General features: G+C 34.0%; 1 protein-coding gene across 3 annotated transcripts; it reads left to right on the top strand.

Moving 5' to 3' along the window:
- Positions 1–9,419: 9,419 nt before the first annotated feature.
- On the top strand, positions 9,420–19,470 carry LOC108987924 (PH, RCC1 and FYVE domains-containing protein 1). 3 transcript variants are annotated; one of them, XR_004800926.1, is made up of 10 exons: positions 9,420–9,662; positions 10,945–11,031; positions 12,205–12,288; positions 12,391–12,471; positions 12,577–12,771; positions 14,414–16,498; positions 17,281–17,427; positions 17,654–18,057; positions 18,406–18,641; positions 19,167–19,225. XR_004800926.1 is itself a non-coding variant. In XM_035687953.1 (10 exons), the coding sequence occupies exons 1-10, from the start codon at positions 9,612–9,614 to the stop codon at positions 19,186–19,188; spliced, it is 3,225 nt and encodes a 1,074-aa protein (XP_035543846.1). In that variant the 5' UTR covers positions 9,420–9,611; the 3' UTR covers positions 19,189–19,470. The 3 variants fall into 3 exon arrangements, 2 of the variants coding, with proteins under 2 accessions (XP_035543846.1, XP_018816535.1); XM_035687953.1 differs by having other exon boundaries at positions 18,406–18,474; positions 19,167–19,470; XM_018960990.2 differs by lacking the exon at positions 19,167–19,225 and having other exon boundaries at positions 18,406–18,691.
- Positions 19,471–24,472: the final 5,002 nt, after the last annotated feature.

Raw genomic sequence — 24,472 nt, forward strand, 5'->3', positions numbered from 1 at the left:
TTATCCCTTCCGTTGTGTTGATTTCCCCAACAGGATATAGGGTATGAAATAGTAAATCGTAACTAATGAAAAGAATTTTTCATCCAAAACGTTAAAAAAAATGTACAAGCAATAAAAAATAAGAGAGGCAAAATATAATCTTCCCAAAAAAATAGCAACGATATAAAAAAAAAAGGTCATCAAGATGATAAAAATAAGCAAAAAAAAAAAAAACATTTAAGTGCATGTAGAATATAAAAATCAAAGCAATTTTTTTTTTAATCTTAATATATCCTTGATCACTTCAAACCTTAAAAATATATATTTTAGAAGGTGCCCCTGAAATGAGTCATGTATGCATGCACTCTGGACATGCAATTACTAGTTTGTCTAAAATTTATGTTTGAGGTCAGGAATAGACAGGACACAAATGTTTGGTCTAACTTCTCTCTCCCGGTGGACATGTGGACAATGGGAAGACAACAAAAATCGTTGGACTACATACAAACAAGGCATATCTGCTAGTGGCCCTCTTGGCTTTGAAGAAGGCCCATCCCGGCCCCCACGAGATGCTATCTTCTTCCTCAGATAATTCAGGGACCTTCATTTCCCCCTCAGCTCTTTAGCCAGCATTATTTGCATGCTTGATCTGGCGCATCTATACCAATTTAATAATCATTAAATGTACATGCAGGACATGAATACCACCTTTTCCTCATTCTCTAGAACTCTATCTCTCTCGATCGTACACATGATGCATGGAAGCAGCTGGCTTTAAGTTTTACACATATAGGGTGGGATCGATGCAAGGCTTTTTATTTCTTTTTTCTCGTGTTTGAAAGGTGAGTACGTAGAATATTATTTCAGGATGTCATTTCCTATAGGATATATAGGGTTGTATATTTTGAGTGAATTTTAGTCTGTATCTACTATCTAGGGCATCTAGGAGCTCAGTTCCCGTACACCCTGTCGACCATTAAAAGGGAAAAAAAGAAAGAAAGAAAAATGATTAAGAATACAACGACTGATGATCGATTCCCGCGTCGTGTCCTTATCCGGAATGAAACTAGCTAAGCTAGTCATGACTCATGATGCTGATATATATGCACGCATATATAAATATATACTAAAAGATCAAAGATGCTATTTGCCATTTTTTACTTCTTTCCTTTTAAGGGGTCTCATGTTAAAATTGTTTGAAAAAATCTATTTTATAAGCTTGAACATGAGACTAATGATCTAATTAATAGTTCGACGCATCAACTACGAACGACTACATGATGATACTACGCCCGGCCTGTGCTTTTACCAACAGCTAGCTAGCCAGGCGCATTAACTTGGATAATATTGCGGCTGACAAACTACATATCATTCCCAACGTAGCCATCCGCGCAGGATTCCATGATCAAGAGCAGCAACACAAGCTAGCTCATAGCAGCATGAATGCACAAACAGGTGTACAGGACCAGCCACGGTTTGAATGAAAAAGGCAGTTGTAACGCCGCCAACGCAACACCTATGTAATGCGGTCGATGCATGTACACACAACTTTCATCCTCGACCCACTCCTTTTTTACTCAAATAAGATTTTAGATTTGGAAAGCTTTATCCCAAAAGCTTAAAGTTGATTGAAAGAGGTGGATTTATATTTATCTTAATACTCATTCTCGTATGCGAGTTAGAGTACTCTTTTTTAACAAGTGAGTCTAACACTTTGAGATATTTAATTAAACATGAATAAATATAAATTCAAGATTTGAATTAAGTCCGGTATTTTGATATGATCTTATAATAAAATTACCGCTGTCCAAAAAATTTAAACAGATAAGAAAACGTAAATTTAATTATTTATAGTTTTCTTTAACATGATTTTGTAGATTTTGTTCTGAGCTAAGGATTTTATAGAACTGAGTTGGTTTTTTTTTCTCTCTCTCTCTCTATAGAACTGAGTCGTAGACGTTATCCTTAATTCTTGGTTATCTTAACGCTGAGGCCAAGGAAGCGCATTCACACCACTCCCGCCCTCTTGGCGTCTAATTACATATAAAATCCACCCCCCCTTCTCTCTCTCTCTCTCTCTAAATGATTGAGCCCAGTTGCTGTTTCTGTGACAAGTTGCAGTAAATTTTCTTGATCCACGAGGATAGTTGGTCATGATTGAAAAAACCCTTTGGACTATTCTATGAGCCAGCTACTAGCTACATTCCGAAACCCACGAGTATCCTATCCATAATGCTTCTTTTTTTTTTTTTTTTTTTTGAGTCTAATCACCTGGATCGTAAAAAGGCTACTTTACCAATTTTTTGTGATCTCATAAAAATGCCAATGGAAAAAGATTACAGATGAACACGAGTGTCTGTCTCGGTTGAGCACTAAAGGACATTCTTCCAAAAGTAACTTTCTTTTAAGTAATATCTCTTAATGATAGCATTGAGAATCTAGTTGACCCTTGTACCAAAACACAGAAATGAAACAAAAAAATGAAAAGAAACCTTGTTTTATTCCCTAAGCTATTTGTTTAACTTTAGGCCTACTTTTTAACGAAAAGAAATGTTAAAGATCAAAAGCAACCTACGTACATGCCAAACCCAATGCTCGATCACTTTGCTACAAAAGCACTCTGCCAAGAAACTTTGACAGCCTCGATAGACCCGGCCATTGGCCAACAACACTGGCAGTAGCACCAAGCATGCACCCCATCAATAAAGTATATTGTATATATATGATCAGTTCAGAAGTTACAAGGGATCTATAATATCATGTACAGCCAAATTTAAATTCAACGGAACAAAATGATTTAGCATCACATGCGTTGCATTACTTTGATCATCATCTGTTTCCTAATTAATCCTAATTTTGGTCATTGAACTTCGCTGCTTTCCATCTCTTTGGTGGAGCATATATACGTACGTTTGTTTCGGTTAAATAAACCTCTTCGAGCTAAGACAGAACAGATCATCGATCATAATCCAATTTATCATTGACATTAATAATGAATCATTATTCCACTAATTTTTATCCTCCTTAATTGGCTAGACCAATGCCTTTTAAATCATTAATGTGATCAGACTTACTACAGTACTCATGTATTGGACGTGTCTGTTTTAGATTTTTTTTTTTTTTTAAATATTATATATATATATATATATGTGTGTGTGTGTGGCAAATAGATTTGTGCTTGTCAGTTGTCAATATGATCTCTGAGCAAAAGACCCATATACTGATCAGAGTAAAAAAACAAAGCTGGTATTGCCTTGTATCACTCAACTACATTGGTTTCGCGTCTCCCCATGCTTCTCAAACATGACCAACATGCAGCTAGCTAGACACATGACTGGTTTGGAAATGGAAATTAACAGAGACGCGCGCATTTACATGATCACAAGATCAAGGAATCAACTGTTTCGCCAATAAAATCCTGGGGCTTAAACAAGCATGCATGGCAGGATGAGTAAAGTTTTTGGAGGGGTAGCCCTTTCCATCGCACTTCCAAGTGCGAATCCAAATGCATGGACAGGGACAACCGAGGTCATGTACATGAAAGCCGGTGGTTGGTATATAATTGTTGTACGGAAAGTTGCATCTACATAAATTAAACTGTTAAGCATCTACCTTTTTCATTTCTCGGATAATAAAGTTCGTTCTATAAGCGGCAAAAACATTAATTTTCCACCTATTCCGTTTTGGGGAATTAACCAGCGCTAGTTCATGCGTGGTAAGCCGGCAAGCTAAAGCTCGTGTATAAACAAAATGTTTTTTTTTGTTTGAGAAGTGTTACAGCACAAAACCACCTGATAAAAATAAATTTATAAATTAATATGAATTTATAAGATACATGATTATATCTATTTTATAATAAAAATAATTTTATAATTTAATATACTATATCAAATCATATCAGTTTATAAATTTATTTTTATAAAATCTATTTGTGAGTATTAAAATATTTCTTCATTATTTTCTCTACCTCCTCTTGTAGGTTCCCATTCTTTGACATCTTGAGAGACCAAGGGACCGCCTCCCGCTCCTCCCCGATGGTCTATCACCTCCTTTGTCTTTTTTTTTTTTCACATGTGATTTTTTTCTCCATTTCTCACTACAAGAAAAAGTGTCATTTTCAGCGTTTTTAATATCGCCGCAACTATAATCGCCGGTAAAAATGAGTATTTGCAGCGATTTCCATGCCGTCGCAGACTTCCAGCTCAAATTTGTAATCTGACGTTCACTGTTTGGCTTTGCGGCGATTTTTTGATTATTGTAGCGATATTTTTTCGACGCAATAGGAAATTTTAACTATAGTAGCATTTATTTTTCGTCGAAAGTGAATAATCGACGCAATAGATAGTTTTGCGGCGTATATTATCGTCGCAATAATCGACGTTGTCAGCGTAAAATAGATGGCCCATTTAATTGCGGCCAATTATTTGTTATTTGCGGCGACATGGAAGCACCGGAAATATTATAAAATTAATGTTCAACTGTGGGAGCCGAAAATATTCTTTCTCTTTCTTTCTTTTTTTCTTTCTTTTTATTCTCAAATATAGAGATTACCGTGATGAGATAATCTCCAAAGATATGTGAATAAGAGTGAAAAAATATTGAATAGTTTATGAATAATAATAAACTATTTATAAATAGTAATGAATAATATGCTCCATGGATCAGCCTCCTTCAGAGCTTGCTCCTTCAATTGACCAAAGCCACCACATGTTTGTCAAGTGCATAAGGGTCACGTGCGACGTGCCGCCTCCTCCATTGCCTGATCTTTCAACTAATTGAACCAACCCACTACATTAATATATATTGTTGGGTACTACATGCATAAGGACCATGCGCCACCTCATCCAACAGCCAACAATGCTATCCCGACTCGGTAATACTGTTCAATATCTAATTTTTGTATTCAGCTGACCACATTTTTCCTCCAATTTATATATGTACATACTCGCTTTTACCATTTAATTACTCACGATGAAGAACTATAATTAATATAAATCGAATAATTTAGACAATTTGTTGTAGTTAATTAATATATATCTACAAGAAAAATAAGTATTTATGACTATTTGTTTACGACGAAAAAACTATTTATGATCAAAACATATTCATTTTAACTGTAAATAGTCATTTCGTTGAAATTAACTGACTACAAATAAGCAGTTTTATTGTAAAATTTTGGTTACCTCATCATCATGGTGTTTATATTAATTGAACTTTACTGATCCCATCCTATATACTAAATAAGTAAATATTATCTTATGATTATGTAATATTGTTGATCTTGTCTGATCATCATCACTTTTTGCAAGACTTTACATTATTTGAGTATGTCCCCCCATCAGTATTAGCTAATTTGCAAGAGTTCTAAAGAAGGTTGTAGAGTTAGGAGCATATATATACAAGATGAAAGAGCAAGTTGCCTGTATTGAAGGATCGTGCCCAGAATGCAGCTCGTTTCTCACATGCATGCTACCCGCCAAGAGTAGGCATGGTAGATGATCCTGAATGTAGCCTAACATGGGTAGCCCGCAATCAGGACTAATAAATTATTGTACCGTAAAGGTCCTAATTAACAATGGTAGTTGATGACTGTATATAATATAATATATATATATATATATATGTAGAGAGAGAGAGAGAGAGAGAGATGCAGCAATTATAGTTGATTGACTCGGAACTGATATTGCTGTCCGGGGCTCCAAGCTACGCACGTACCCAACTAAGATCAGTAGGCTTAGCCCGACACACTCCTTTTCCTTTGTAGTCCGCACCGCATGGACCCCCACACTTGGAAGATAAGATTCTTTCTTTTTCTTTTGATCTTCTGCCATCAACTATATATACATGATGTTTAAGAACCATGTCATTGTAATAAGTAATATATACAGATCAGCAGATAGAGGTGCATCATCATGCAGTACAGTACTATATACAGGAGAAATTAAATATTTCCATCTTTCGAATTATAAGATATTTACATCAAATTTGTCTCACACAAATTCCTATATTTATACCCGTGTTAATTAATTAGATCACGATCAACAATAGCATAACGATCGAATATGATGATGAACATTTTAAAATTTAGAACTTATCCTAAAATTCTTAATTTTATGGTTGTAGTTATTATTGTTCTCATCAATAGTACTATATAATCCGTTGAGAACTTTAGATTAAGTTACTATACGAGGTGTAACTTTTCATAAATATTCGTGTGGGCCAAATCTCTTCTTAACTACACTATATATATATATATATATATATCAATCAGATCAAATCCTAATTTGTACTTTATGTCGTGGGACAATTTTCTTTATTATATATCATTTGGGAGAGGTTTGAATTTATACTTATCTCAACTCATATAATCTAATTATTATAATTTTTATTAATTTATATATAAAATAGAATAAATAATTCAATATTTTCAAATTTTAAAATAAAAATAATATTCTAATAATATATATTATATTTTATTTAATTCTAAAATTTCATCTCATCTCATCTTAACTAATTATCCAAACATCTTCTTACTACTACTCGACTAATAACTATAGAAAAATTATATTCACCAACCTTACACCGTAAACCTACTTTTACTTTTTTTATTTTTATTTTCTTAACAAGTCAATATGTAGAGCTGTTGGGAGAGTGAGATTAGATGATTTTAAATGAAAGTTAAATAAAATATTATTTTTTAATATTATTATTATTTTAAAATTTAAAAAAATTGAATTGTTTATTATATTTTATATTAAAATTTAAAAAATTTATAATAATAAGATGAGATGAAATGAAATATATTTAAAAGTATTTTTCAATCTAAATGATTTCATAATGTATCAATTAGGTTGCTGATTAAAATAACTCATAACTATATATACGTATATATTTATAGCCACATGAATAACCTACATTCACACGAAAACAACTTTTAAATTCAATGCGAAAAGGATATAAGGATTAAAAGTCATGCTGTGCAAAGGTGGTGAAGAGAGTCCAAGATGAGCGGCGATTTGCCAGGGCTCTGATCTGCACCTCTGACTTTTGTAAACCTAATTTTGGAAGCAATCGGCATTTATGAACAGCTAGAAGCCTAGAAGTTCCTTTCTTATCCACCGCCTGTAACTTCTCTCTCTCTCGCACAACTTTACGCTGTCTGTGCGACCCGAAACATGAATTGCACAGTTATCTCCAATTTTGTTTGGACTAATTTAGCTCTCTCTCTCTCTCTCTCTCGGCAAACAATTTTATATCGATAACTGTTAGATAAATAAAAATAAATTTATAAATTAATATAATTTTATAAAATCAATTAAATTTATTTTATAATAAAAATAATTTTATAATTTAACATATTATATCTAATCACATCAATTTATAAATTTATTTTTATGTAATCTTTTTATGTCTATAAAATATTTCCCTAACAAAAATAGTAAATTTTTTCACTAGTTTATTGGAACATTTCATATCCTTACAAAACTAACTAGCTCACAGCATGTCTCTATCTGAACTAACTATCCAAACATGATCAAATGATGTTTGCCGATATTTTCTTTTAAAGTTAGCTAGCTAGTTTCCTCAGATTAATGATGCGAGTGGTTGTCAAACAGGGAATACGTACCGGTCATATATACGGTTGTGGAGGCCGCCGGCTTCCTGGGCCCTGGCGGCCATTTGATATAGATATATACGTTAGCACAAGAAGAATGCATACATGCAATACACAAACTTACATCATGGAGTTAATTTTCATTGGATTTTAGGTATATATAGGAATCCTGACATAAAAGTCCTTTCAATTTAGGTAACGATTTTGATGTTCAGCAGTTGACTATTCAATTTGTCATGATCAAAATCGTAAATGGCCCATGAGATCGATCAAAAGGTACAAACTGATCATCATGTGCAATGAGATTATAATGGCAGAGGATCAACAGATATTTTCTTTGGGTACGTACGTAGCTGTCAATTTTCGGAGAGAATATGGTGAAAATATAGTGCATGATATATAATGCATGCATATATAGTATTCTTGTTGATCAAGATGTCCCAAGTCCTTGGAATAATGATGTCTGTACGACTGCGCTCTTTACAACTTATAATTATACAATTAATCATTTTAATGTGCTAGTGAAGCTAGCTTTTATATATAGAAATATTAAAGATTTTTTTTCAAATTTTAAGTTTTTTATTTAGTTTAAATTTCACACAATCACCTTCCAAATAATAGAGGTCTCGGAGATTTTCTCCAGATTAGTTACATATACGTACGTAGGTTCAACGTAATTTCCTTTTCTCCTGTTTTGGTTTGAGTACAGAATTGGCAACGTATAACCCTACCAGCTCCATTTTTTTCTCCTTATTTTTAGGGTTATATTCAATGTAATTACATTTTTTTTACTTTTTTTTATAAATGGGTAGGGGCCGGTTCGAATCTTATTCTCTTATTTTGACAGCAGACCTTATGTCATGGCTTCGTCCAAAACCCACGTCAAAGAGCAAATTAATAAAGTTTCAATTTAATTCAAAAACTAATTTGAAACGATATTGTAATCCTAAAATACAAGATTTTAGGAATTGGTACAAGTAATTAGCATTGATGACACAAAATTTCAGCCATTTAATTTAAAAGTAACGGTCAAGATCATATAAGAGAGATCACTTGTATGATTTACATGTTAACGATGATTTAACAAACGACGTTAGATATAATATTTATTTTATAATGTAAGTCTAGATGATTTTATATTTAAATTTTTTAAAATTATAAAATTATCATTCTTAAAATGATACTTTTTGTTATTTGATAAAAGGTAATCTCTAAGTGAAAATCGTAAATAGAATTTCTTTTAACAAAAAATAAGAAAAAAAATCCGTGGAATTAAAAAAGATGCATGATGAAGTATTTTATTTATTTATTTTTGAAAAAACCAAAACCAAAACCAAAATATTAATTTTATTTTAGTCTTTGTCGATATACAAGTAAAATTCCAACTAGATTCTTTTATTAATTTTAGTGAAATATATTAAAAATAAAAATTAAAATTTTAAATTGATATAATTTAATGTAAAATATTAAATTTAAAATTATTAGAGATTAAATATAATATATATAGATATAAATTAAGGGATGAAAATGGATTGCTGCCCACCGCAGGAAAAAGGGGGAAAGTAGACGACAGAACAGCATGTGGTAATAGACTCGTCAAATATTATAATATAGAAGCGCATGTGATATGGGAGCTTAGTTTACTTGTTAAACCTCTTTTGTGTCTAGTGACCGTGTCTCTCTCTCTCTCTCTTTCTGCTCGACTTACGAAGTGAACAAACAGTAAAGGAAAAACAGATTCTTTTTCTTTTCCGGGCGAAGGAAAAACAGATTCACTATAAAGAGAAAGGCCCCTTGTTAAAAAAGACACCCCAGCCAGAAAAACAGAAAAAGAAATAAAGAACTCTCTCTCTCTCTAAAATACCTATGCTCTGTGCAAAGCAGAGGAAGCATCTGATTCTCTGCATGCTAAGTTCTCACACATTCTGCTGTTAAGGTTTCCTTGTTGGGAAACCGGGGTTCCTCATTCCGCTTCTTTTGTTGGCCATTCTCTCTTCTATGAACTTCTCCGCAAAAAATGGGTGAAGAATCCTTAGCTACAGTACCCTTTGACAGGGCAGTTGAACAGGTCTCGTTTTGGTTTTCTTTGCTTTTTCTGAGAAATGATGCCCCTTTGGTTCTTTTGAAATCACATTTGTGGTTCCAAACTTGGTTGGCAATTACTGATGCAAACTTCCTATTGAATTTTGTGTTGGAAAGTCGAGTTCTTTCTGTTGTGTGGATCAATAAGCTATTGCCCCCTTTTTTTACGAAGTGGGGGCTTTGGGGGGAGGGGTGCTGGGGATGTATAACTGGGCATTGTGCGGCATTGTTTTTAAAGTTGATTACTTTTTTGTTAGTACCATTTTGTGGTTTTTTGTGAACACTGCGCCCAATTGTGATTTCAAATTTTATACTGTTGTGTTTATCTTTTACTCTTTAATATGGCCTGGATAACTTACATGTCTCTCATGTTCATAGTGATTTGAAAATACTGTGTTTTGTAGTTGCCAAAACATTGAAATGGGTCCTATTACCAGGGATCAAATGCTGACGGCAATTCTTACGATTTAATGTTTGTATTTTTTTTTTGGGTGGGGGGGAAGAAAAATGAGTTTTTCTTCTAAGACTACGAAAGGCTGTAGTTTCCATTGCTGGTGGTGGTTTCCAGAGCTTTGATTTGGTTCTTACCCAGTTCTGCAATGAGGGGTGACGTAGAATGGCTTTAGTTTTATGAAAGTGATGAAGAATCCACCTCTTACTAAATGAAATAATCTACAACATTGAGAGTAAAATTTGATGCAATCTCGGTCTTAACTAGCTTTTGGACTCTCTTTAGTTATGTTTTCTTATTAGTCTCGTTGCATCAAATGTTACTCATTCTCTGACAAATAATGTTTATTTTAATTACAGTTTCATACAATAATTTGAGATTTTTGAAACTGAAACATATTCCAACCTAGATCAATATTAAATGAGGTTGAGATCATAGGATATCAAGCTTACTGTGAGTTTGATATAATGATAAAAGAAGAGTTTGATATAATGATAAAAGAAGTTGGGAGGTGGGGCACACAAAATGCTTTTTTGACCTCAAACTTATTGCTGAGGAAACCATGAGTAAAAGGAAGAGAAGTAAACTTTGAGGCTTTTTTTTTTTTTGTTCCCTAAATTCTGTTGCTACCTTTAATTCATGAGATTGACATCATAGGATCTTGAAGCATTGAAGATTTCAAAGTATTAAAGAATTCTCACTATCGTGGAAGTATGTGCTTTGTAGAAGAAGGGGCACTTATGTTGATTTTAAGTAGTTTGATGATGGTCCCCCCTGGTCTCAAAATGCTGAAACCTTTCTCTGTGAGTCCATGCAGGCAATTTTATCCATAAAGAAGGGTGCATATCTTTTGAAGTGTGGACGAAGAGGGAAGCCCAAATGTTTCCCTTTCAGGCTTTCTACGGTGTGTACATATGATGTAATTAGTATTATGAGATGGTTACATTTTCATGTTAATGCAGGATTATATTACTCCATATGTATGGTGATCATGTTTGCTGGCTAATTGTGTTGAGCAACTAGATTTCTGCAAAGGAACGACCTAATTCAGTCAACTATCTTTCATCCACATCTATTCCTTTGACAAATTTGTTTCCTAAAATTTGTGCGAGAACTTGTAGGCTTTGGAACTGCCAATTGTTGTAGATAGCCCTTTTGTGGCATTTAGTGACACAAAATAGTTAGTTGTGGCATGTAACTTATCTACACAGATAATAATGGCTGCTAAAAAAGGACTCGACTTCTATGTTGTCAACATACACAAGTCCAACTGTGTAATTTCAACTTCCTGATTTAGAACCTTCTTTTAATATATTAATGAACTGCTTCAACTGAAAAGGGTGATAAAAGGTATAGAAAAGGGCTTTCAGGCTGATTTTAGTCTGGATTTTATTCTAGATATTTGAGGAATTTGAGATGGTGCTGCAACAATTCTAGTGACGCTCACTTTTTTATATGCAGCAATTATGCATCATGCTTATAGTTTAATGTATTTATGTGGACTTACACTGCTTCTTTTGTGTGAACAAGGGAGTTGATAAATTACTGATATTCCTTATTTTGTGTTCTTTAATATTTATGATTTGTCATGGAGGTGCATATATAATTTATCAGAAAGTGCTTATGAATTTGCTGTACATGGATTCTTGTATACTGATTTAGTATAGGGTAGGCCAATATAAGAATCCTGAAGTAGATTAGGAAACATAAACTGGGGTTTATGTATTGTCTTCTTACATTTGATTATCTAATGACATGTATATCACAATGCAATTCATTTATTGTGTTATAGACATTTAGCTTGGTTTGTGTCAGACAATTTGATTGCTTCTTTTCTATGAACCATGTTAATCAATATTCAAAGTAAACGAATGGGCATTGTGGAACTCTAGCCAAAATTAAAACATTCAATGCCCAAACAACACCATGCAAATATTTTTGTTATGCTATTTATCTAAAGCAACACCCTGCAAATATAGTTGTTGTTATTAATCTATTTACCTTTATCTACCTTTGCTTCAGGAAAGATTATGCTAGACTTAGATGATCAAGACTTTGATTTGTTTTGGTTTTTCAGGATGAGAAATATTTGATTTGGTATTCCGGGCAGAAGGAAAAGCAATTGAAATTAAGCTCAGTTAAGGAGATAATTTCAGGACAGGTATGTAAAAAATGCTTACGCCTCTCTTTTGGTTATCCCTTGATTGCTGGGGTTTAAATATCTCCTTTATTATTTTTGGAATGGGAATTCCTCTTCTCTCAGATAAGCTTTCAGGGGCAACTTCAGCCTGAAAAGGAATGCCAGTCGTTTTCGCTGATATGTGGTGAACGCTCACTTGATTTGGTAATTAATCTCAATAGTCATGGCTTTTATATGAGGAAATTATATTTCTTTTACAGTTTGTATTATCCTTGTTTGGCTAAGACTAATAGCTTCACTTTTTTCTAGATATGCAAGGACAAATTTCAGGCTGATAGTTGGAATTTAGGCTTGAGAGCTGTAATATCCAGGTGTCAACATCATAGGCCGTTAAGTAGGTCAAGGAGCCGCAGAGGGGTACAAACTTGTGTCAATAGTCCTGCTGGGTTCTTTCGAAGAAAGCACCATTTAGGACTTTTGGAGGATGCCGACGAACTTTCACAGGTTTTGAATACCTCATTTTGTGTGTTTCTTTAGTTTTTTTGATAGAGTCAAGATCAATTAATTTCAAAAATAGTTTCAAATAATCAGGCAAATTTTAAAAACTGTCAAAGGTCACTATGAAAAAATTTGCAAAAAATCCTAGCAAAAGAGAAAAAAATAACACGTTGATAATGTTTGGTTATGTAACCATTGGTCAATTAGGTAATTTCCCTTGGCAATCATCCCTCTTTTCCAAAGCCTTTCCAAGTGTTGATTTTACAAAAAATGATGATGGTACTCATTATGGTGCTTCTTTTATTTGTCATGCCTCTTTTCATATCATGAAGAATAAACTGTAATCAACTTGTGCATAAATGCTAAATCTTGGATAGAACCCAATTCAACTTAACAAAACCTTAGTTCCCAATCCATATACAAGTACAACTCAAACTAGGTTATTTAATAAACAGCTTGAACAAAAAGTTTAGTTCAAATATCAAATAGGTCTAACTCGCATAAGCCCAATTTAAGCTCATTCAACTTGGCTTGATTCAGCACCTTTAAGGCTTGTAAATATATAGCACATGTGTGTATAAATCTGCATATATTAATATGTATATGTTAAATATGCTGTACATTCTAGTTTGTATGTGCTATAAGCTATACATGCTAATCTATTATATTGAATGTGAAATATATATGTGGATATGTACTATTATATGTTAAGCATTGATGTTTCTGCTTTTCTTAAAGTAGTCTAATGTAAAATTAAATCAAGAAACTAAAATTTGATGTAGAAAAAGCTTGTAGAAAATCTTCAAGGATTCCATTTCCTAATTCTTCTTTTCTTACGAAGGCTAAAAAAACCTTGAACCCCTCCCAGTCATTCTCCTCCTCTCCTCTCCTCTCAATTCAAGCTCTAATCTTTTTCCTTTTGTCTCTCTCTTACTCCTTCCCTAATGAAGTGGGAGTGGAAGTACTAATACCAAATTAGCCCAATGATCCCTGTTTCTTGATTAGTATTCAACAATAGTACAAAACTCTTGTATAATTTAATCCAGCGTCATCTTTTGTATACCAAAGATATCAATGCCTAGCTATTCTTTGGTATCAATATAAAATTTCTATCTTCACAAATCTTCTCTTATTATTCCAAAAACAAGTGCTTGGATGGTATGAAGTATAATAAAATAAGATTAAAAAAAATTCTGATTTCATCTTAGTAAAAGAATGGGATGCATTGAACCCCCATTTGTTTTTATAATTTTTTTTCTGTGGCTTTTTGGATTATCAAATTGGAGAGTGCAACTACCTGAGTTCTACTGAAGAAAGTCAGATGTATTTGAAGAATATTTGTGAATCTCATAACAATCTTCCATTTCTCTCCTGATGTTTGTCATACCATGCTTGTTCTAGATAAGTTCGGTTTTACAAATCTCTCCTTTCAAGATAATTTATTGTTTCTCTGATAGATTGTCATGCCATGCATTTGATGTTTATTATTTGATTTAACTATGTTCAAGATGATAGATTGCTTACTTATCAAAAAAAAAAAAAAAAGATGATAGATTGCTGAAAATTAGGCAACATTAATTTCTTCTAAGTAAAACAAGAAGATGGCACGTATCAACCACCTCTCTCATGACTGTTGTGCTTCTTGAAGGTGCACAGTTTATCTGGGAGTCCTACTCTGTCTCATTCAGAAAGGTGTTTTTCTGATGGCTTATCATATTCTTCTGATTGCTTCTGTTCATCGGAGTCAGTCCTATCAAATGTGCAGAATACACTGGCTATCTCAATTCCAAATTCTCCATATATTGAAGCGGATAATCTCAAGAAGGGGCTACCAACTGCTAATACTAAACATGAAAAGAATGCGCCTCTTAGACTTGCTATGCCTTGTGGATCTCGGCAAAAAGATAAGAACAAGGTTTTGAAGGATGTTTTGCTTTGGGGTGAAGGAATGGGAGGGGGGATTATTGGTGGTGGGGTGGATTGGTTTGGGAACTATAATGGAGTGCAAGTGGATGCTTTATTACCCAAAATACTGGAATCCACCATGAAGTATGATGTGCAGAACTTATCTTTAGGAGAGAAACATGCTGCCTTAGTCACCACACATGGGGAAGTATATTGCTGGGGTGAGGAGAAGGGGGGTAGGCTGGGGCACAAGATTAATATAGATGAGAGCTTGCCTAAAATTGTTGATTCTCTTGCAGGGGTCCGTGTAAAATCTGTTGCCTGTGGTGAATATCAAACATGTGCCCTAACTGACTCTGGTGAGCTATATACATGGGGTGAAAATGGTTGTGGTGGTGATATAAGGGGTGAGAGAAATAGAAGTCAATGGTTGCCACGAAACATTTCTGGCCCTCTGGATGGTGTAACTATATCAAATGTCTCTTGTGGGGAATGGCATACAGCAATTGTTTCCACCTCTGGGCAGTTATTTACATATGGAGATGGGACTTTTGGGGTTCTTGGGCACGGTAATCTTCAGAGTGTTTCTCAGCCAAAAGAAGTTGAATCTCTCAAAGGTTTGTGGGTAAAATCTGTTGCGTGTGGATCATGGCATACCGCTGCTATTGTTGACATTGTGGTTGACCGTTTCAGATTTAATGCTAAAGGTGGGAAATTATTTACATGGGGTGATGGGGATAAGGGGAGGCTTGGGCATGCTAATGAAGAGAGAAACCTTTTACCAACATGTGTTGCACAACTAGTGGATCATGATTTTGTTCAAGTTTCTTGTGCAAGAACGCTGACAGTTGGGCTTACCAATTTGGGTACCGTTTATACAATGGGAAGTGCAATGCACGGGCAGTTAGGGAATCCACGGGGCAAGGATAAATCAATCACAATTGTTGAAGGGAAGCTTAAAGAAGAGTCTGTTAAGGAGATATCATCAGGTTCATATCATGTTACTGTCTTGACGTCTAGTGGAAATGTGTATACATGGGGAAAGGGTGCCAATGGGCAGTTAGGATTAGGTGATATAGAAGACAGAAACTTACCCACTTTAGTAGAGGCTTTGAGGGACAGGCAGGTGGAAAGTATTGCTTGTGGATCAAGTTTCACAGCTGCAATCTGTCTACACAAATCTATTTCTGTTAGTGATCAGTCATCTTGTACTGCATGCAAATTATCTTTTGGATTTACAAGGAAGAAGCATAACTGTTACAACTGTGGTCTCCTGTTCTGCCATTCATGTTGTAGTAAGAAGGTTACAAATGCCTCTCTTGCACCTAATACTAGCAAGGCTTTTCGAGTCTGTGATCCATGCTTTAATAATCTGCAGAAAATGACAAATTCAGGTAGGCTATTAAAACTAGAAAGTTGCAGTCCAAAACAGCACTTGACCCAACGAAAACTCTTCCCTGATAAGAAAGAAGAAAAAGGACTTTTAGCTCCAAAATGGAGTCAAATGATGTCAATTAGACAATCTTGTGATGACGGAAGCCAATATGGTGGAAGGAAGACCCTAGAAAACAAAGGGGAAAATCAGCAGCATTTAGAACCTGTTTCTTCTTTGTCAGGTGGACTGCCCCAATGGGGAAAAGTCACATGCCCTCCTTTATTTAAAACATATTGTCCAGAAAATTCTGGAGCACTTATTCCTCTATCAGAAAGTCAGTCATATTCTGTTTCCCCCCTTCATTTTGCATCTGCTATTTCCAGCGACTTAAATGGGCCGAAAGGCATATCGCATGAGATGCTCATTGAAGAAGTGCAGAGGCTGAGGGCTGAGGTAATTGCTTTATTATTGTTATTGTTACTATTCCCATTTAAGGTTCTTTTTCTTGGTTGTACTGCATCTGTCTCTGCCATTCTTTAGTAAGTGCACGAACACAAGATAATGTTTTCTGATAGGTAATTTGTGAGTATTCTTTAGTTGACAAATAGGACTGCTACTCATATCCGCAAACAGGAAAGTGTGACATCAAAAAGTACTGGCCTGTTGCAATTGTATCATTTTTTTTAGTCCTTTGCACAGATTTTGGTCTACAGCCAGGCAGTAATATATGGGCTAAGGATATGCAAAAAGGTGAAACTGCTAGTGAAAAAGAAAATATAATATCATAAAAGGGCTTAATGATGAAAAGAAAATTATTATAGCTGCCCCAACATGGCGTGAGGTGCCTCTAGAAGGAGAGTTTTAGTTCTGAAATGTTAATTTTGATTTTTGTCATCGGTCCTGTACAGTTGGGCTTTGAGAAAGCTATTACATCAGACTAGGCAGAAAGCAAAACAAAAGGCTTGTCATTGCTGTATCACGTCCCACAAGTTTATATTCAGAAATCTAATATTATTATGGAAATTAGCATCATAAAATATAAAGCAAAAATGGAAATTTGCGAGAGACATTCAAGGGAGGAGTCAAGAAAAACATGACACCACCTCTCACCCTCAGCCATTGTATATATGCATCAGGAGAAACCATAAAATGCTTTCTTTGGTTTGTGATTGAAAAAGGTTCTTTCTTTACAAGCTTTGATGCTGATGTATTCTTTCTCTGCTTTCTGTTTATAGGCAAGAAACCTTGAAAAGCAAAATGAGATTAGAAGCCAGAAGATTCAAGAATGTCAAAAACAAATTGAGGAAATGTGGTCCCTAGCTAGGGAAGAGACTGCCAAGTGTAAGGCAGCAAAGGAGGTCATAAAAGCATTGGCATTAAGGGTAAATTTTCATTTGCCTGCATTTATGGTTTGTTTGATGCTTCAGGTTTTCTTATAAATTACAATGGACATGTACGACTGCCATTTCAAACGTCACCCTTTTTTTCAAGTCAATAAATTTACACATACAATAATAACTTAAGTTCCCAATTCAATCTTTAGAGGATAACCAAGTAAGCCCTTGCTCAATTCATTGTTCTAATTGATAAAAATATCATTTTTTGCAGCTTCATATGACATCAGAGAAAGTTTCTACTAAAACGCAACTGAAAGATGGAGTTCCTGCGACTCCGCCTCAAATCTCACCAGCATATAAAGATAGCCTTGAGCTGGTGTGCCCTATGATTGTGGCTACTAAACTGCCTCCTCAAGTAGGATCACCAAAAGAAGTAGATAGTCTATCTAATACTCCTATTATATTCTCTGGTACTTTAAGATCCAAGTACGGGAGAGATGTTTGCGATGAAAACACCAGATCAATGGAGAATTCACATGTTACAAGAACCGAATCTCCACATAATGGAGCTAAAGCATCAACGCCTGAATGGGTTGAACAGTACGAACCCGGTGTATATATCACATTTACAATTTTGCCAAGTGGACATAAGGGGCTGAAACGAGTGAGATTCAGGTAACCTTTTATCAAGTTGATCATTACATACGAATAGGATCTTATCTTGAAACTTAACGGAAATTTATGTGTCTGAATGTGTAATGATAGATTCGAATAGCAAATGCACTTTTGCTTTTGTGCATGTGTGTGTTTGTGTGCAGGTGACTGCATACTTGTCAAAATAATTGGCTCTCTGTGATGGTAGCAATTATTAGATATGGTGATTTAAGCAGATGTTTAGTGTAGAGAACTTCTTACTGTGAGTTATGTCAATGTCATTGTCAAGTTTTTGATGTGGTCCTGTTAGTACTTAGTGCACTACTGCTTTATCTGAGCTTTAATTGCTACTTGCTGCTTGTTTTGCAGCCGAAAACGATTCACCGAGAGGGAAGCAGAGGAATGGTGGGGGGAGAATCAAGTTATTGTGTATCAAAAGTATGACATTGAAGGCTATAGCAACTCTTCATAATCAGATGGAGGGCTAATTTTTATTTGCCCTATATAAGTGTTGGTCTGGTCTACCTTAACAAATGGCCGGTGGATAACATTTAGGCATTACAAGGAAGTCTGTGCAGTGGATGAAAAATCTTCAAGTACTTTAGGTGCATTCATATGGAACATCTTGCCTATGTCATCCGTGTACAGTTTTCAATAAAAGCATCTCTCTCTCTCTCTCTCTCTCTCTCTCTCTCTCCCCGGCCATATGCAGTTCAAATTATTGACTTGCACAAAAATTTCCGATTATAGTTATACACAACAACTGTTAGAGAACATAATTTAAAGTTGAACCTACCCTTTCCTATCAGTTAAAGCATTTGTCATAATTGGTGAATTAGCACAGTATCAGAACAGGTTCTCCTAAGTTTCAATCTTTGACTCGACCTTCCAATTAAAATGTATACTTCTTTTCCTGATAAGAAAATTTACGTGCTTTCTGGTTTCAAGTGTGAGTGTGGTGTTCGTGAATGTAATTTAAACACGAGTGGGGTCTTAGTGAATCCAATTTAAAGACGTTATTGGGTGTTAGTAAATATAATGTAAATGACTGGATTTATCCTTTTCTATCTACGTCAGTTTTTGTGATCATTATTGATTTAATGATTACCACTATAAAATGTTTTTGATAGGCAAGAATTACTTGTCAGCTAATATGTTGGTTAACCAACTGTATGGTGAGATGATATTGTCCCTCCTGTTGCTTTGGAATTGTTATGACTACTCTTCTAGATGAGATAAAAAGAAAGATGGATGGAGATTTGCTGAAGATGGATATGACCTGCATCAAACTTTGTGCTTACCGAGTTCGGAAGAATTATAAAGTTTCTGTTGATGATGGCCTCTAACATAGGACCTGGCAGGTTTTCCAGAAGTAAGCTTCTTTTCTCCCTTTCCATCTCATCCAAACTGCATATCTTATAATTGTTAAGCATGATTTCCCTTTAGGACTCCCAGGGACACAATTCATCAGAGATGAAATGACAGTCTTTGTAATATAAAGTTGCATAACAATTCCGCATACCAATTTAAGCTGGTTCAATCCATGCAGAAAGTTGCATAAGTTGCTCTCTATTCTTTAGATGGTCTTTACGAAATGAACATAAGGGGTTCTTTATGATACTTTTCTTGAACCGATTGGTATGTGGAAGGTCATAAGAGACAACTTTCCAAGAAGCGTTTTAGGTTTGGTTGGACTAGTAGGTTTTTCTGATCAAGATAGAATTTGAAGCTCTAGGAGTGGCTTGCGTAGGCTTCCTAGAGATGCTAGCTTTTGCAAGAAAATGCATTATCGAGGTATTCTTGTTTTTGCTTCTAAGAAATTGCATCTGGAAAGTGAAAGGCCTTTCAATTTGTGCCTGATTGCCTGGTAAGCATTTGACAACTTATAAAAGCCACCGGCATTGCTCTTGATTTTCATCACACTTAGTGGAAAAGAGCCAGATTTTATAGAAGGTCTCCAGCAGCAAGTTTGGCAATCCAAAAACGGATGACAACTCTACAGCCGTTTTGATTACATAATCCATGTAGATTTTTGTTTTTTTTTTTAAAAAAGCCCTTTGATGCTCACACCTTTAATTGCCTCACAATTTGATAAATTAAGGTAGTTTAGCCGGTAGATCCTCCAAAATATTATTTGCTTTGTGCCTACCAAAATGGAGTTAAGAGTTATTTCTGTTTCTTCACACAATTTTGTGGCAACCTGCAGCATATTGGTTAAGCTGGTATAGCAAAAGCCAGAGCTTTTACAGGAAGCTGGTGTTTTGATGGAACTTAATGCTTCCCTCGTGACTACCCAAAATTCCAAATTGTTGGCACCCAGAAATCTTTATGCTAGTTTTTCTTACCGGGATATTGAATGTATTGCAACTTCTCTAATGGTTGAGAAATACTGAGGTCTAAGGAAAGAGGTTTGGTCTAAGAGAAGTTGCATGTTCAGAATCTTTGCCATTTTTTCGCAATTATCAGATAGCTGATTTCAAATTAAGCCTTCAAATAAAACAAAGCTTTGTGGGGAGTTAAACCGTACTAGGGTTGGGCCACTCACGTCATCTGGCCCAGGTAATACAAGAGTTTCACATTGTTTAAGTAAGACATTTGTATTGCCTTGACTTCTTATATAAAGGTTAAATTTACTACACTATAATTTGCACAAAATATACAATGACAAATTTAAAAATTATGTTATTAGTTTTTAAATTATGGTCATATTTACAATTTGGATAAAAAAAAATGTTACTAGAATAATTTTTGAACCTAGTGGGCCATTGACCAATGTTTTGAATACCGTACTAATGACTGTTTCGGTCGAGGCATTGAAAATAGATATTTTGGTACCAGTACCGTTTCAGAATAGTCTATATATTAATAAATTATAAATAGTTTAGTCTGAATTAGGAGGTAAAAAAAAGGAGCTTGCAATTTGAAGAAATAACAAAAAAAAAAAGTGAACGGTCGAAATTCTCCTTCTCTATACCAGCTACGTCACAAAAACGGTATATTTTAATCGTACTGGCTGGTATTATGCGAAATTCAAAACTTTTTCATTGATACTTTAGGAGTGAGCGGGGGGCGGCACGGATGGGGATTCTGCCCCCACCCTTGGCATCGGGATAGAGTGTGGATCATGCGGTAATCACCCTAAAACCTACAAACCTACATCTCCGATTAATTGAGCTTATCCTAATATAAGGAATATTATGTTAAACAAAAATGATAAACATCAAATTATTATACTTCCTTTACACAACTACTTAATAAAATATTAGTTTTTTTTAAACATTATCTTTGACTTTAACTTTGACTTTGACCTAGACTTTAATGTGTTTGGATTTTTGTTATGGAGTCAAATTGAATTGCGTCTAATTTTTCATTGAAAAAGGTTCTGATAGTTACCCCATGAGCTATCATTGTTTATGCTTCATCATCCCCGCGCTAGCTATACGAAGTTGGGTTTATTTTTGGACATGAGCATTGAAATTCCTCCCCTCCAAAATTAGGCTTCGTTATCTTTCATAAAACTTTTCAATTCATCTTATCTCATCTTATCTAATTATTATAATTTTTTTAAATTTTTACACAAAATAAAATAAATAATTCAATTTTTTCAAATATCAAAACAAAAATAATATTAAAAAAAATATTTTAAAAATATTTTATTCAATTTTTAAATGTTGTCTCAACTTATCTTATTAAACAAACGAGTGCTAAGTTGCGTGCTTTTCATTGAACGAGGTGTCGCCTCATGTATCCCCATGGCCCCTTGATGCATATATGTTATCGGCCTTATGCCAAATTCATGTACCGGATTTATTTTTGGAATAATGCTATATACAGTCGTGAAATGCACAAACGCCGTACAGTCGTTTTGAAAAAGAGTGGGGTCCATTATTAAAAAATTAATTTCTTTTCATGTGGATCCCATATTTATTTATTTTTTTCAAAACGACTGTACAACGCTTGCGCACTCACGACTGCAAGTATTATTTCTCTTATTTTCGTGCACGTGAGCCAATGAAGTTTTGCCCCCAAATTAAGTTGCATGTTTTAATTAATATTTTATGATGGAATGGTTTCACAATCGAATCTCTATTCGGGTTGTGCAAAAATCTAAAAATTTGACTCCGACTCCACACCGTCAAATTTGGAATTGGAGTTTTTTTTACATTAAAAGTTGGAGTTGAATTTATTGTCTGACCCACTTTGCTCTTGCTCCGACTCCGAATCCGACTTTGACCTTACTTTAATAAAAATATGTATTATTTATATATTGATCATATATACTCATATAAAAAGGTCTAAAACATATATATAGTTAAATTCAAGAATATTAATAGACTAATAATCAATGTGATAATTGTTAAAAAATAATATTAATAGATTAATAATCAATTATATGTACACACTACACATCATAGTATCACTATCATACATATTAGATATATTAGGATAGATGAAACTTGATTATCTAATAGTTAGTCATGTATCATGTATAATATATATATATTATAATATTATTAATTTATTATCTAGATTCTAATATGGTAGCATTTAACTAGATTATAATACAATATTCTTGTATTTGAGTGGTCGGTTGTGTTTTCTATTTGTAATTAATTCAACAGTGAATGATTGTGTGATGGATATTGCCATTGGACCATGATGGCTCATTGTTGCTTTTACTTGTTAGTTGTTATTTGGGGCCTTGGGTCTTGGCTAGATAGTTAAACAATTATTTTATTGTTTTTAGTAGATTTGAGAGTCTGAGATTCTAATACGAAATTATGAATGAAAGTATATCAAGAATAGCCTAAAGGGCTTACTGTATATTTTTAATCTTTAAATTTTTATTTTTATTTTTCAGTTTGCATAGCATATGAAATATCTTTAGTTTATATATTTTTGATTTTTTCATATCTAAAATCTATTTCTTTTGTTTATGTAATGTTTTTAGTAAACTTGAAAACCTACAAAAAAATGATATATTATATATAAAGTCTTATTTACAAATGAGCAAAATATGAAAAAAAAAAATGTCTAAATCCGACTCTATGGATCAGAGTAGGATTTGAGCCTATATATATATAATATATATATATATATATATATAGTCGAGTCGGAGTCAAATTTCTTGGATACCAACTCCGACTTATAAGTTTAGCCATATAAATCTCCACATCCTTTTCACGGGTGCGCTCCATCCCCATTTCAAACAGAGTTGAATTTATATTTTCTCGCGTGCATAGGTGTGTGTATATATATATACGTATATATAAATAAGAAAAAAGTGAGAGAGGTTTTCTATCAAATTGAATTATGTCTGTTTTTTTTTTTTGTCATCATCGAATAGGGGTTTCGCACACATGAAGAAGTGATTTTAACACCATAAAGCGATTCCTAATTCGACGGTATAGAGTATTTGGGAGTAGGGAGGGAGGGTTTTTTTCTCCCTGGCCTCCAAAAATCATGGATTGCCGACGAAAGAAAGGATTGCTTTACTCTTTTGGATTGAAATATGATTTATTAATCATGAGTTTTTAACTATTAATTATTAATTTCTTTTGCATGTGAATTTTCAATTAGATAATTGATCTTTTGCAATTCATGTGAATTCGAAGATCAGTATGAATGGATTTTGATTATGAGCGGAGTTCGGATCACTAGAAAAGACGCATATATAATTTATATGAATTAGCTTGCTTGCTTGCTTTCGGCAACAGTACTTTTAATTAAGGCGGATCGTGTGTGTACTTATAAAACTTGCTTATTAAAATGCTTCTTTTTTGTTTTTCTTTTTTTTTTTTAATGGGAATCAAAAGAATGCCCTCATGCAGTACTGTGTTCAAATTCCTTGCAACCAACGATATATTACATGCGTATGCCTTACTAATTGAAATAGAAAAATTCTTCTTTTTTTTTGGGGAGAGGGAGTTTCGAACTCCATATTTCCATTTCGAAAGCTGAGGATTATGCCAGCCAGGCTATAGGCCTTTGTAAAAAATGATCACAAAGGGATTACATAAAGATAATTTCACAAACTCACGTGACTTCAAGCCTTCATGTGATCCGCCAAATTTGTTTTACAATAAAAGTAACTTTAAAATCTGACAAACCATATCAATTTGTGAGATTAGTTTTATGTAATCATTTTATAGTTAGAGTATTTCTATATATATATATATATATATATATAACATGTAAGGCCAATTTCCAAATCTCTTCTTGTAAGAGATTAAGAAAAAAAAACTGTATATGATAAGTATTTTTACGTTGGTTCCTACTCATCATTCTAAAAGTTCTCCTCTCAACCCTATTCGAGAAATCACAATTTACCTATTTCAAATGAGAGACACCTGTATTTTTTTTTTTAAAATAGTACGTGATTCCAATTTTATTGATACGGTTAATATTTATGACAGATAAATACTATATACAAGAA

Source organism: Juglans regia, chromosome 1 (assembly GCF_001411555.2).
Source record: "Juglans regia cultivar Chandler chromosome 1, Walnut 2.0, whole genome shotgun sequence".
NCBI classification, from domain to species: domain Eukaryota; kingdom Viridiplantae; phylum Streptophyta; class Magnoliopsida; order Fagales; family Juglandaceae; genus Juglans; species Juglans regia.

What these genes read in the sequence shown, in the direction of transcription:
- LOC108987924 (XM_018960990.2), top strand. Translation starts at nt 9,612, where the DNA reads ATGGGTGAAGAATCCTTAGCTACAGTACCCTTTGACAGGGCAGTTGAA. An exon ending in ATGCCGACGAACTTTCACAG is followed by an intron (nt 12,772 to 14,413) that starts GTTTTGAATACC and finishes TGCTTCTTGAAG; the next exon opens with GTGCACAGTTTATCTGGGAG. An exon ending in CTGAAACGAGTGAGATTCAG is followed by an intron (nt 18,058 to 18,405) that starts GTAACCTTTTAT and finishes CTTGTTTTGCAG; the next exon opens with CCGAAAACGATTCACCGAGA.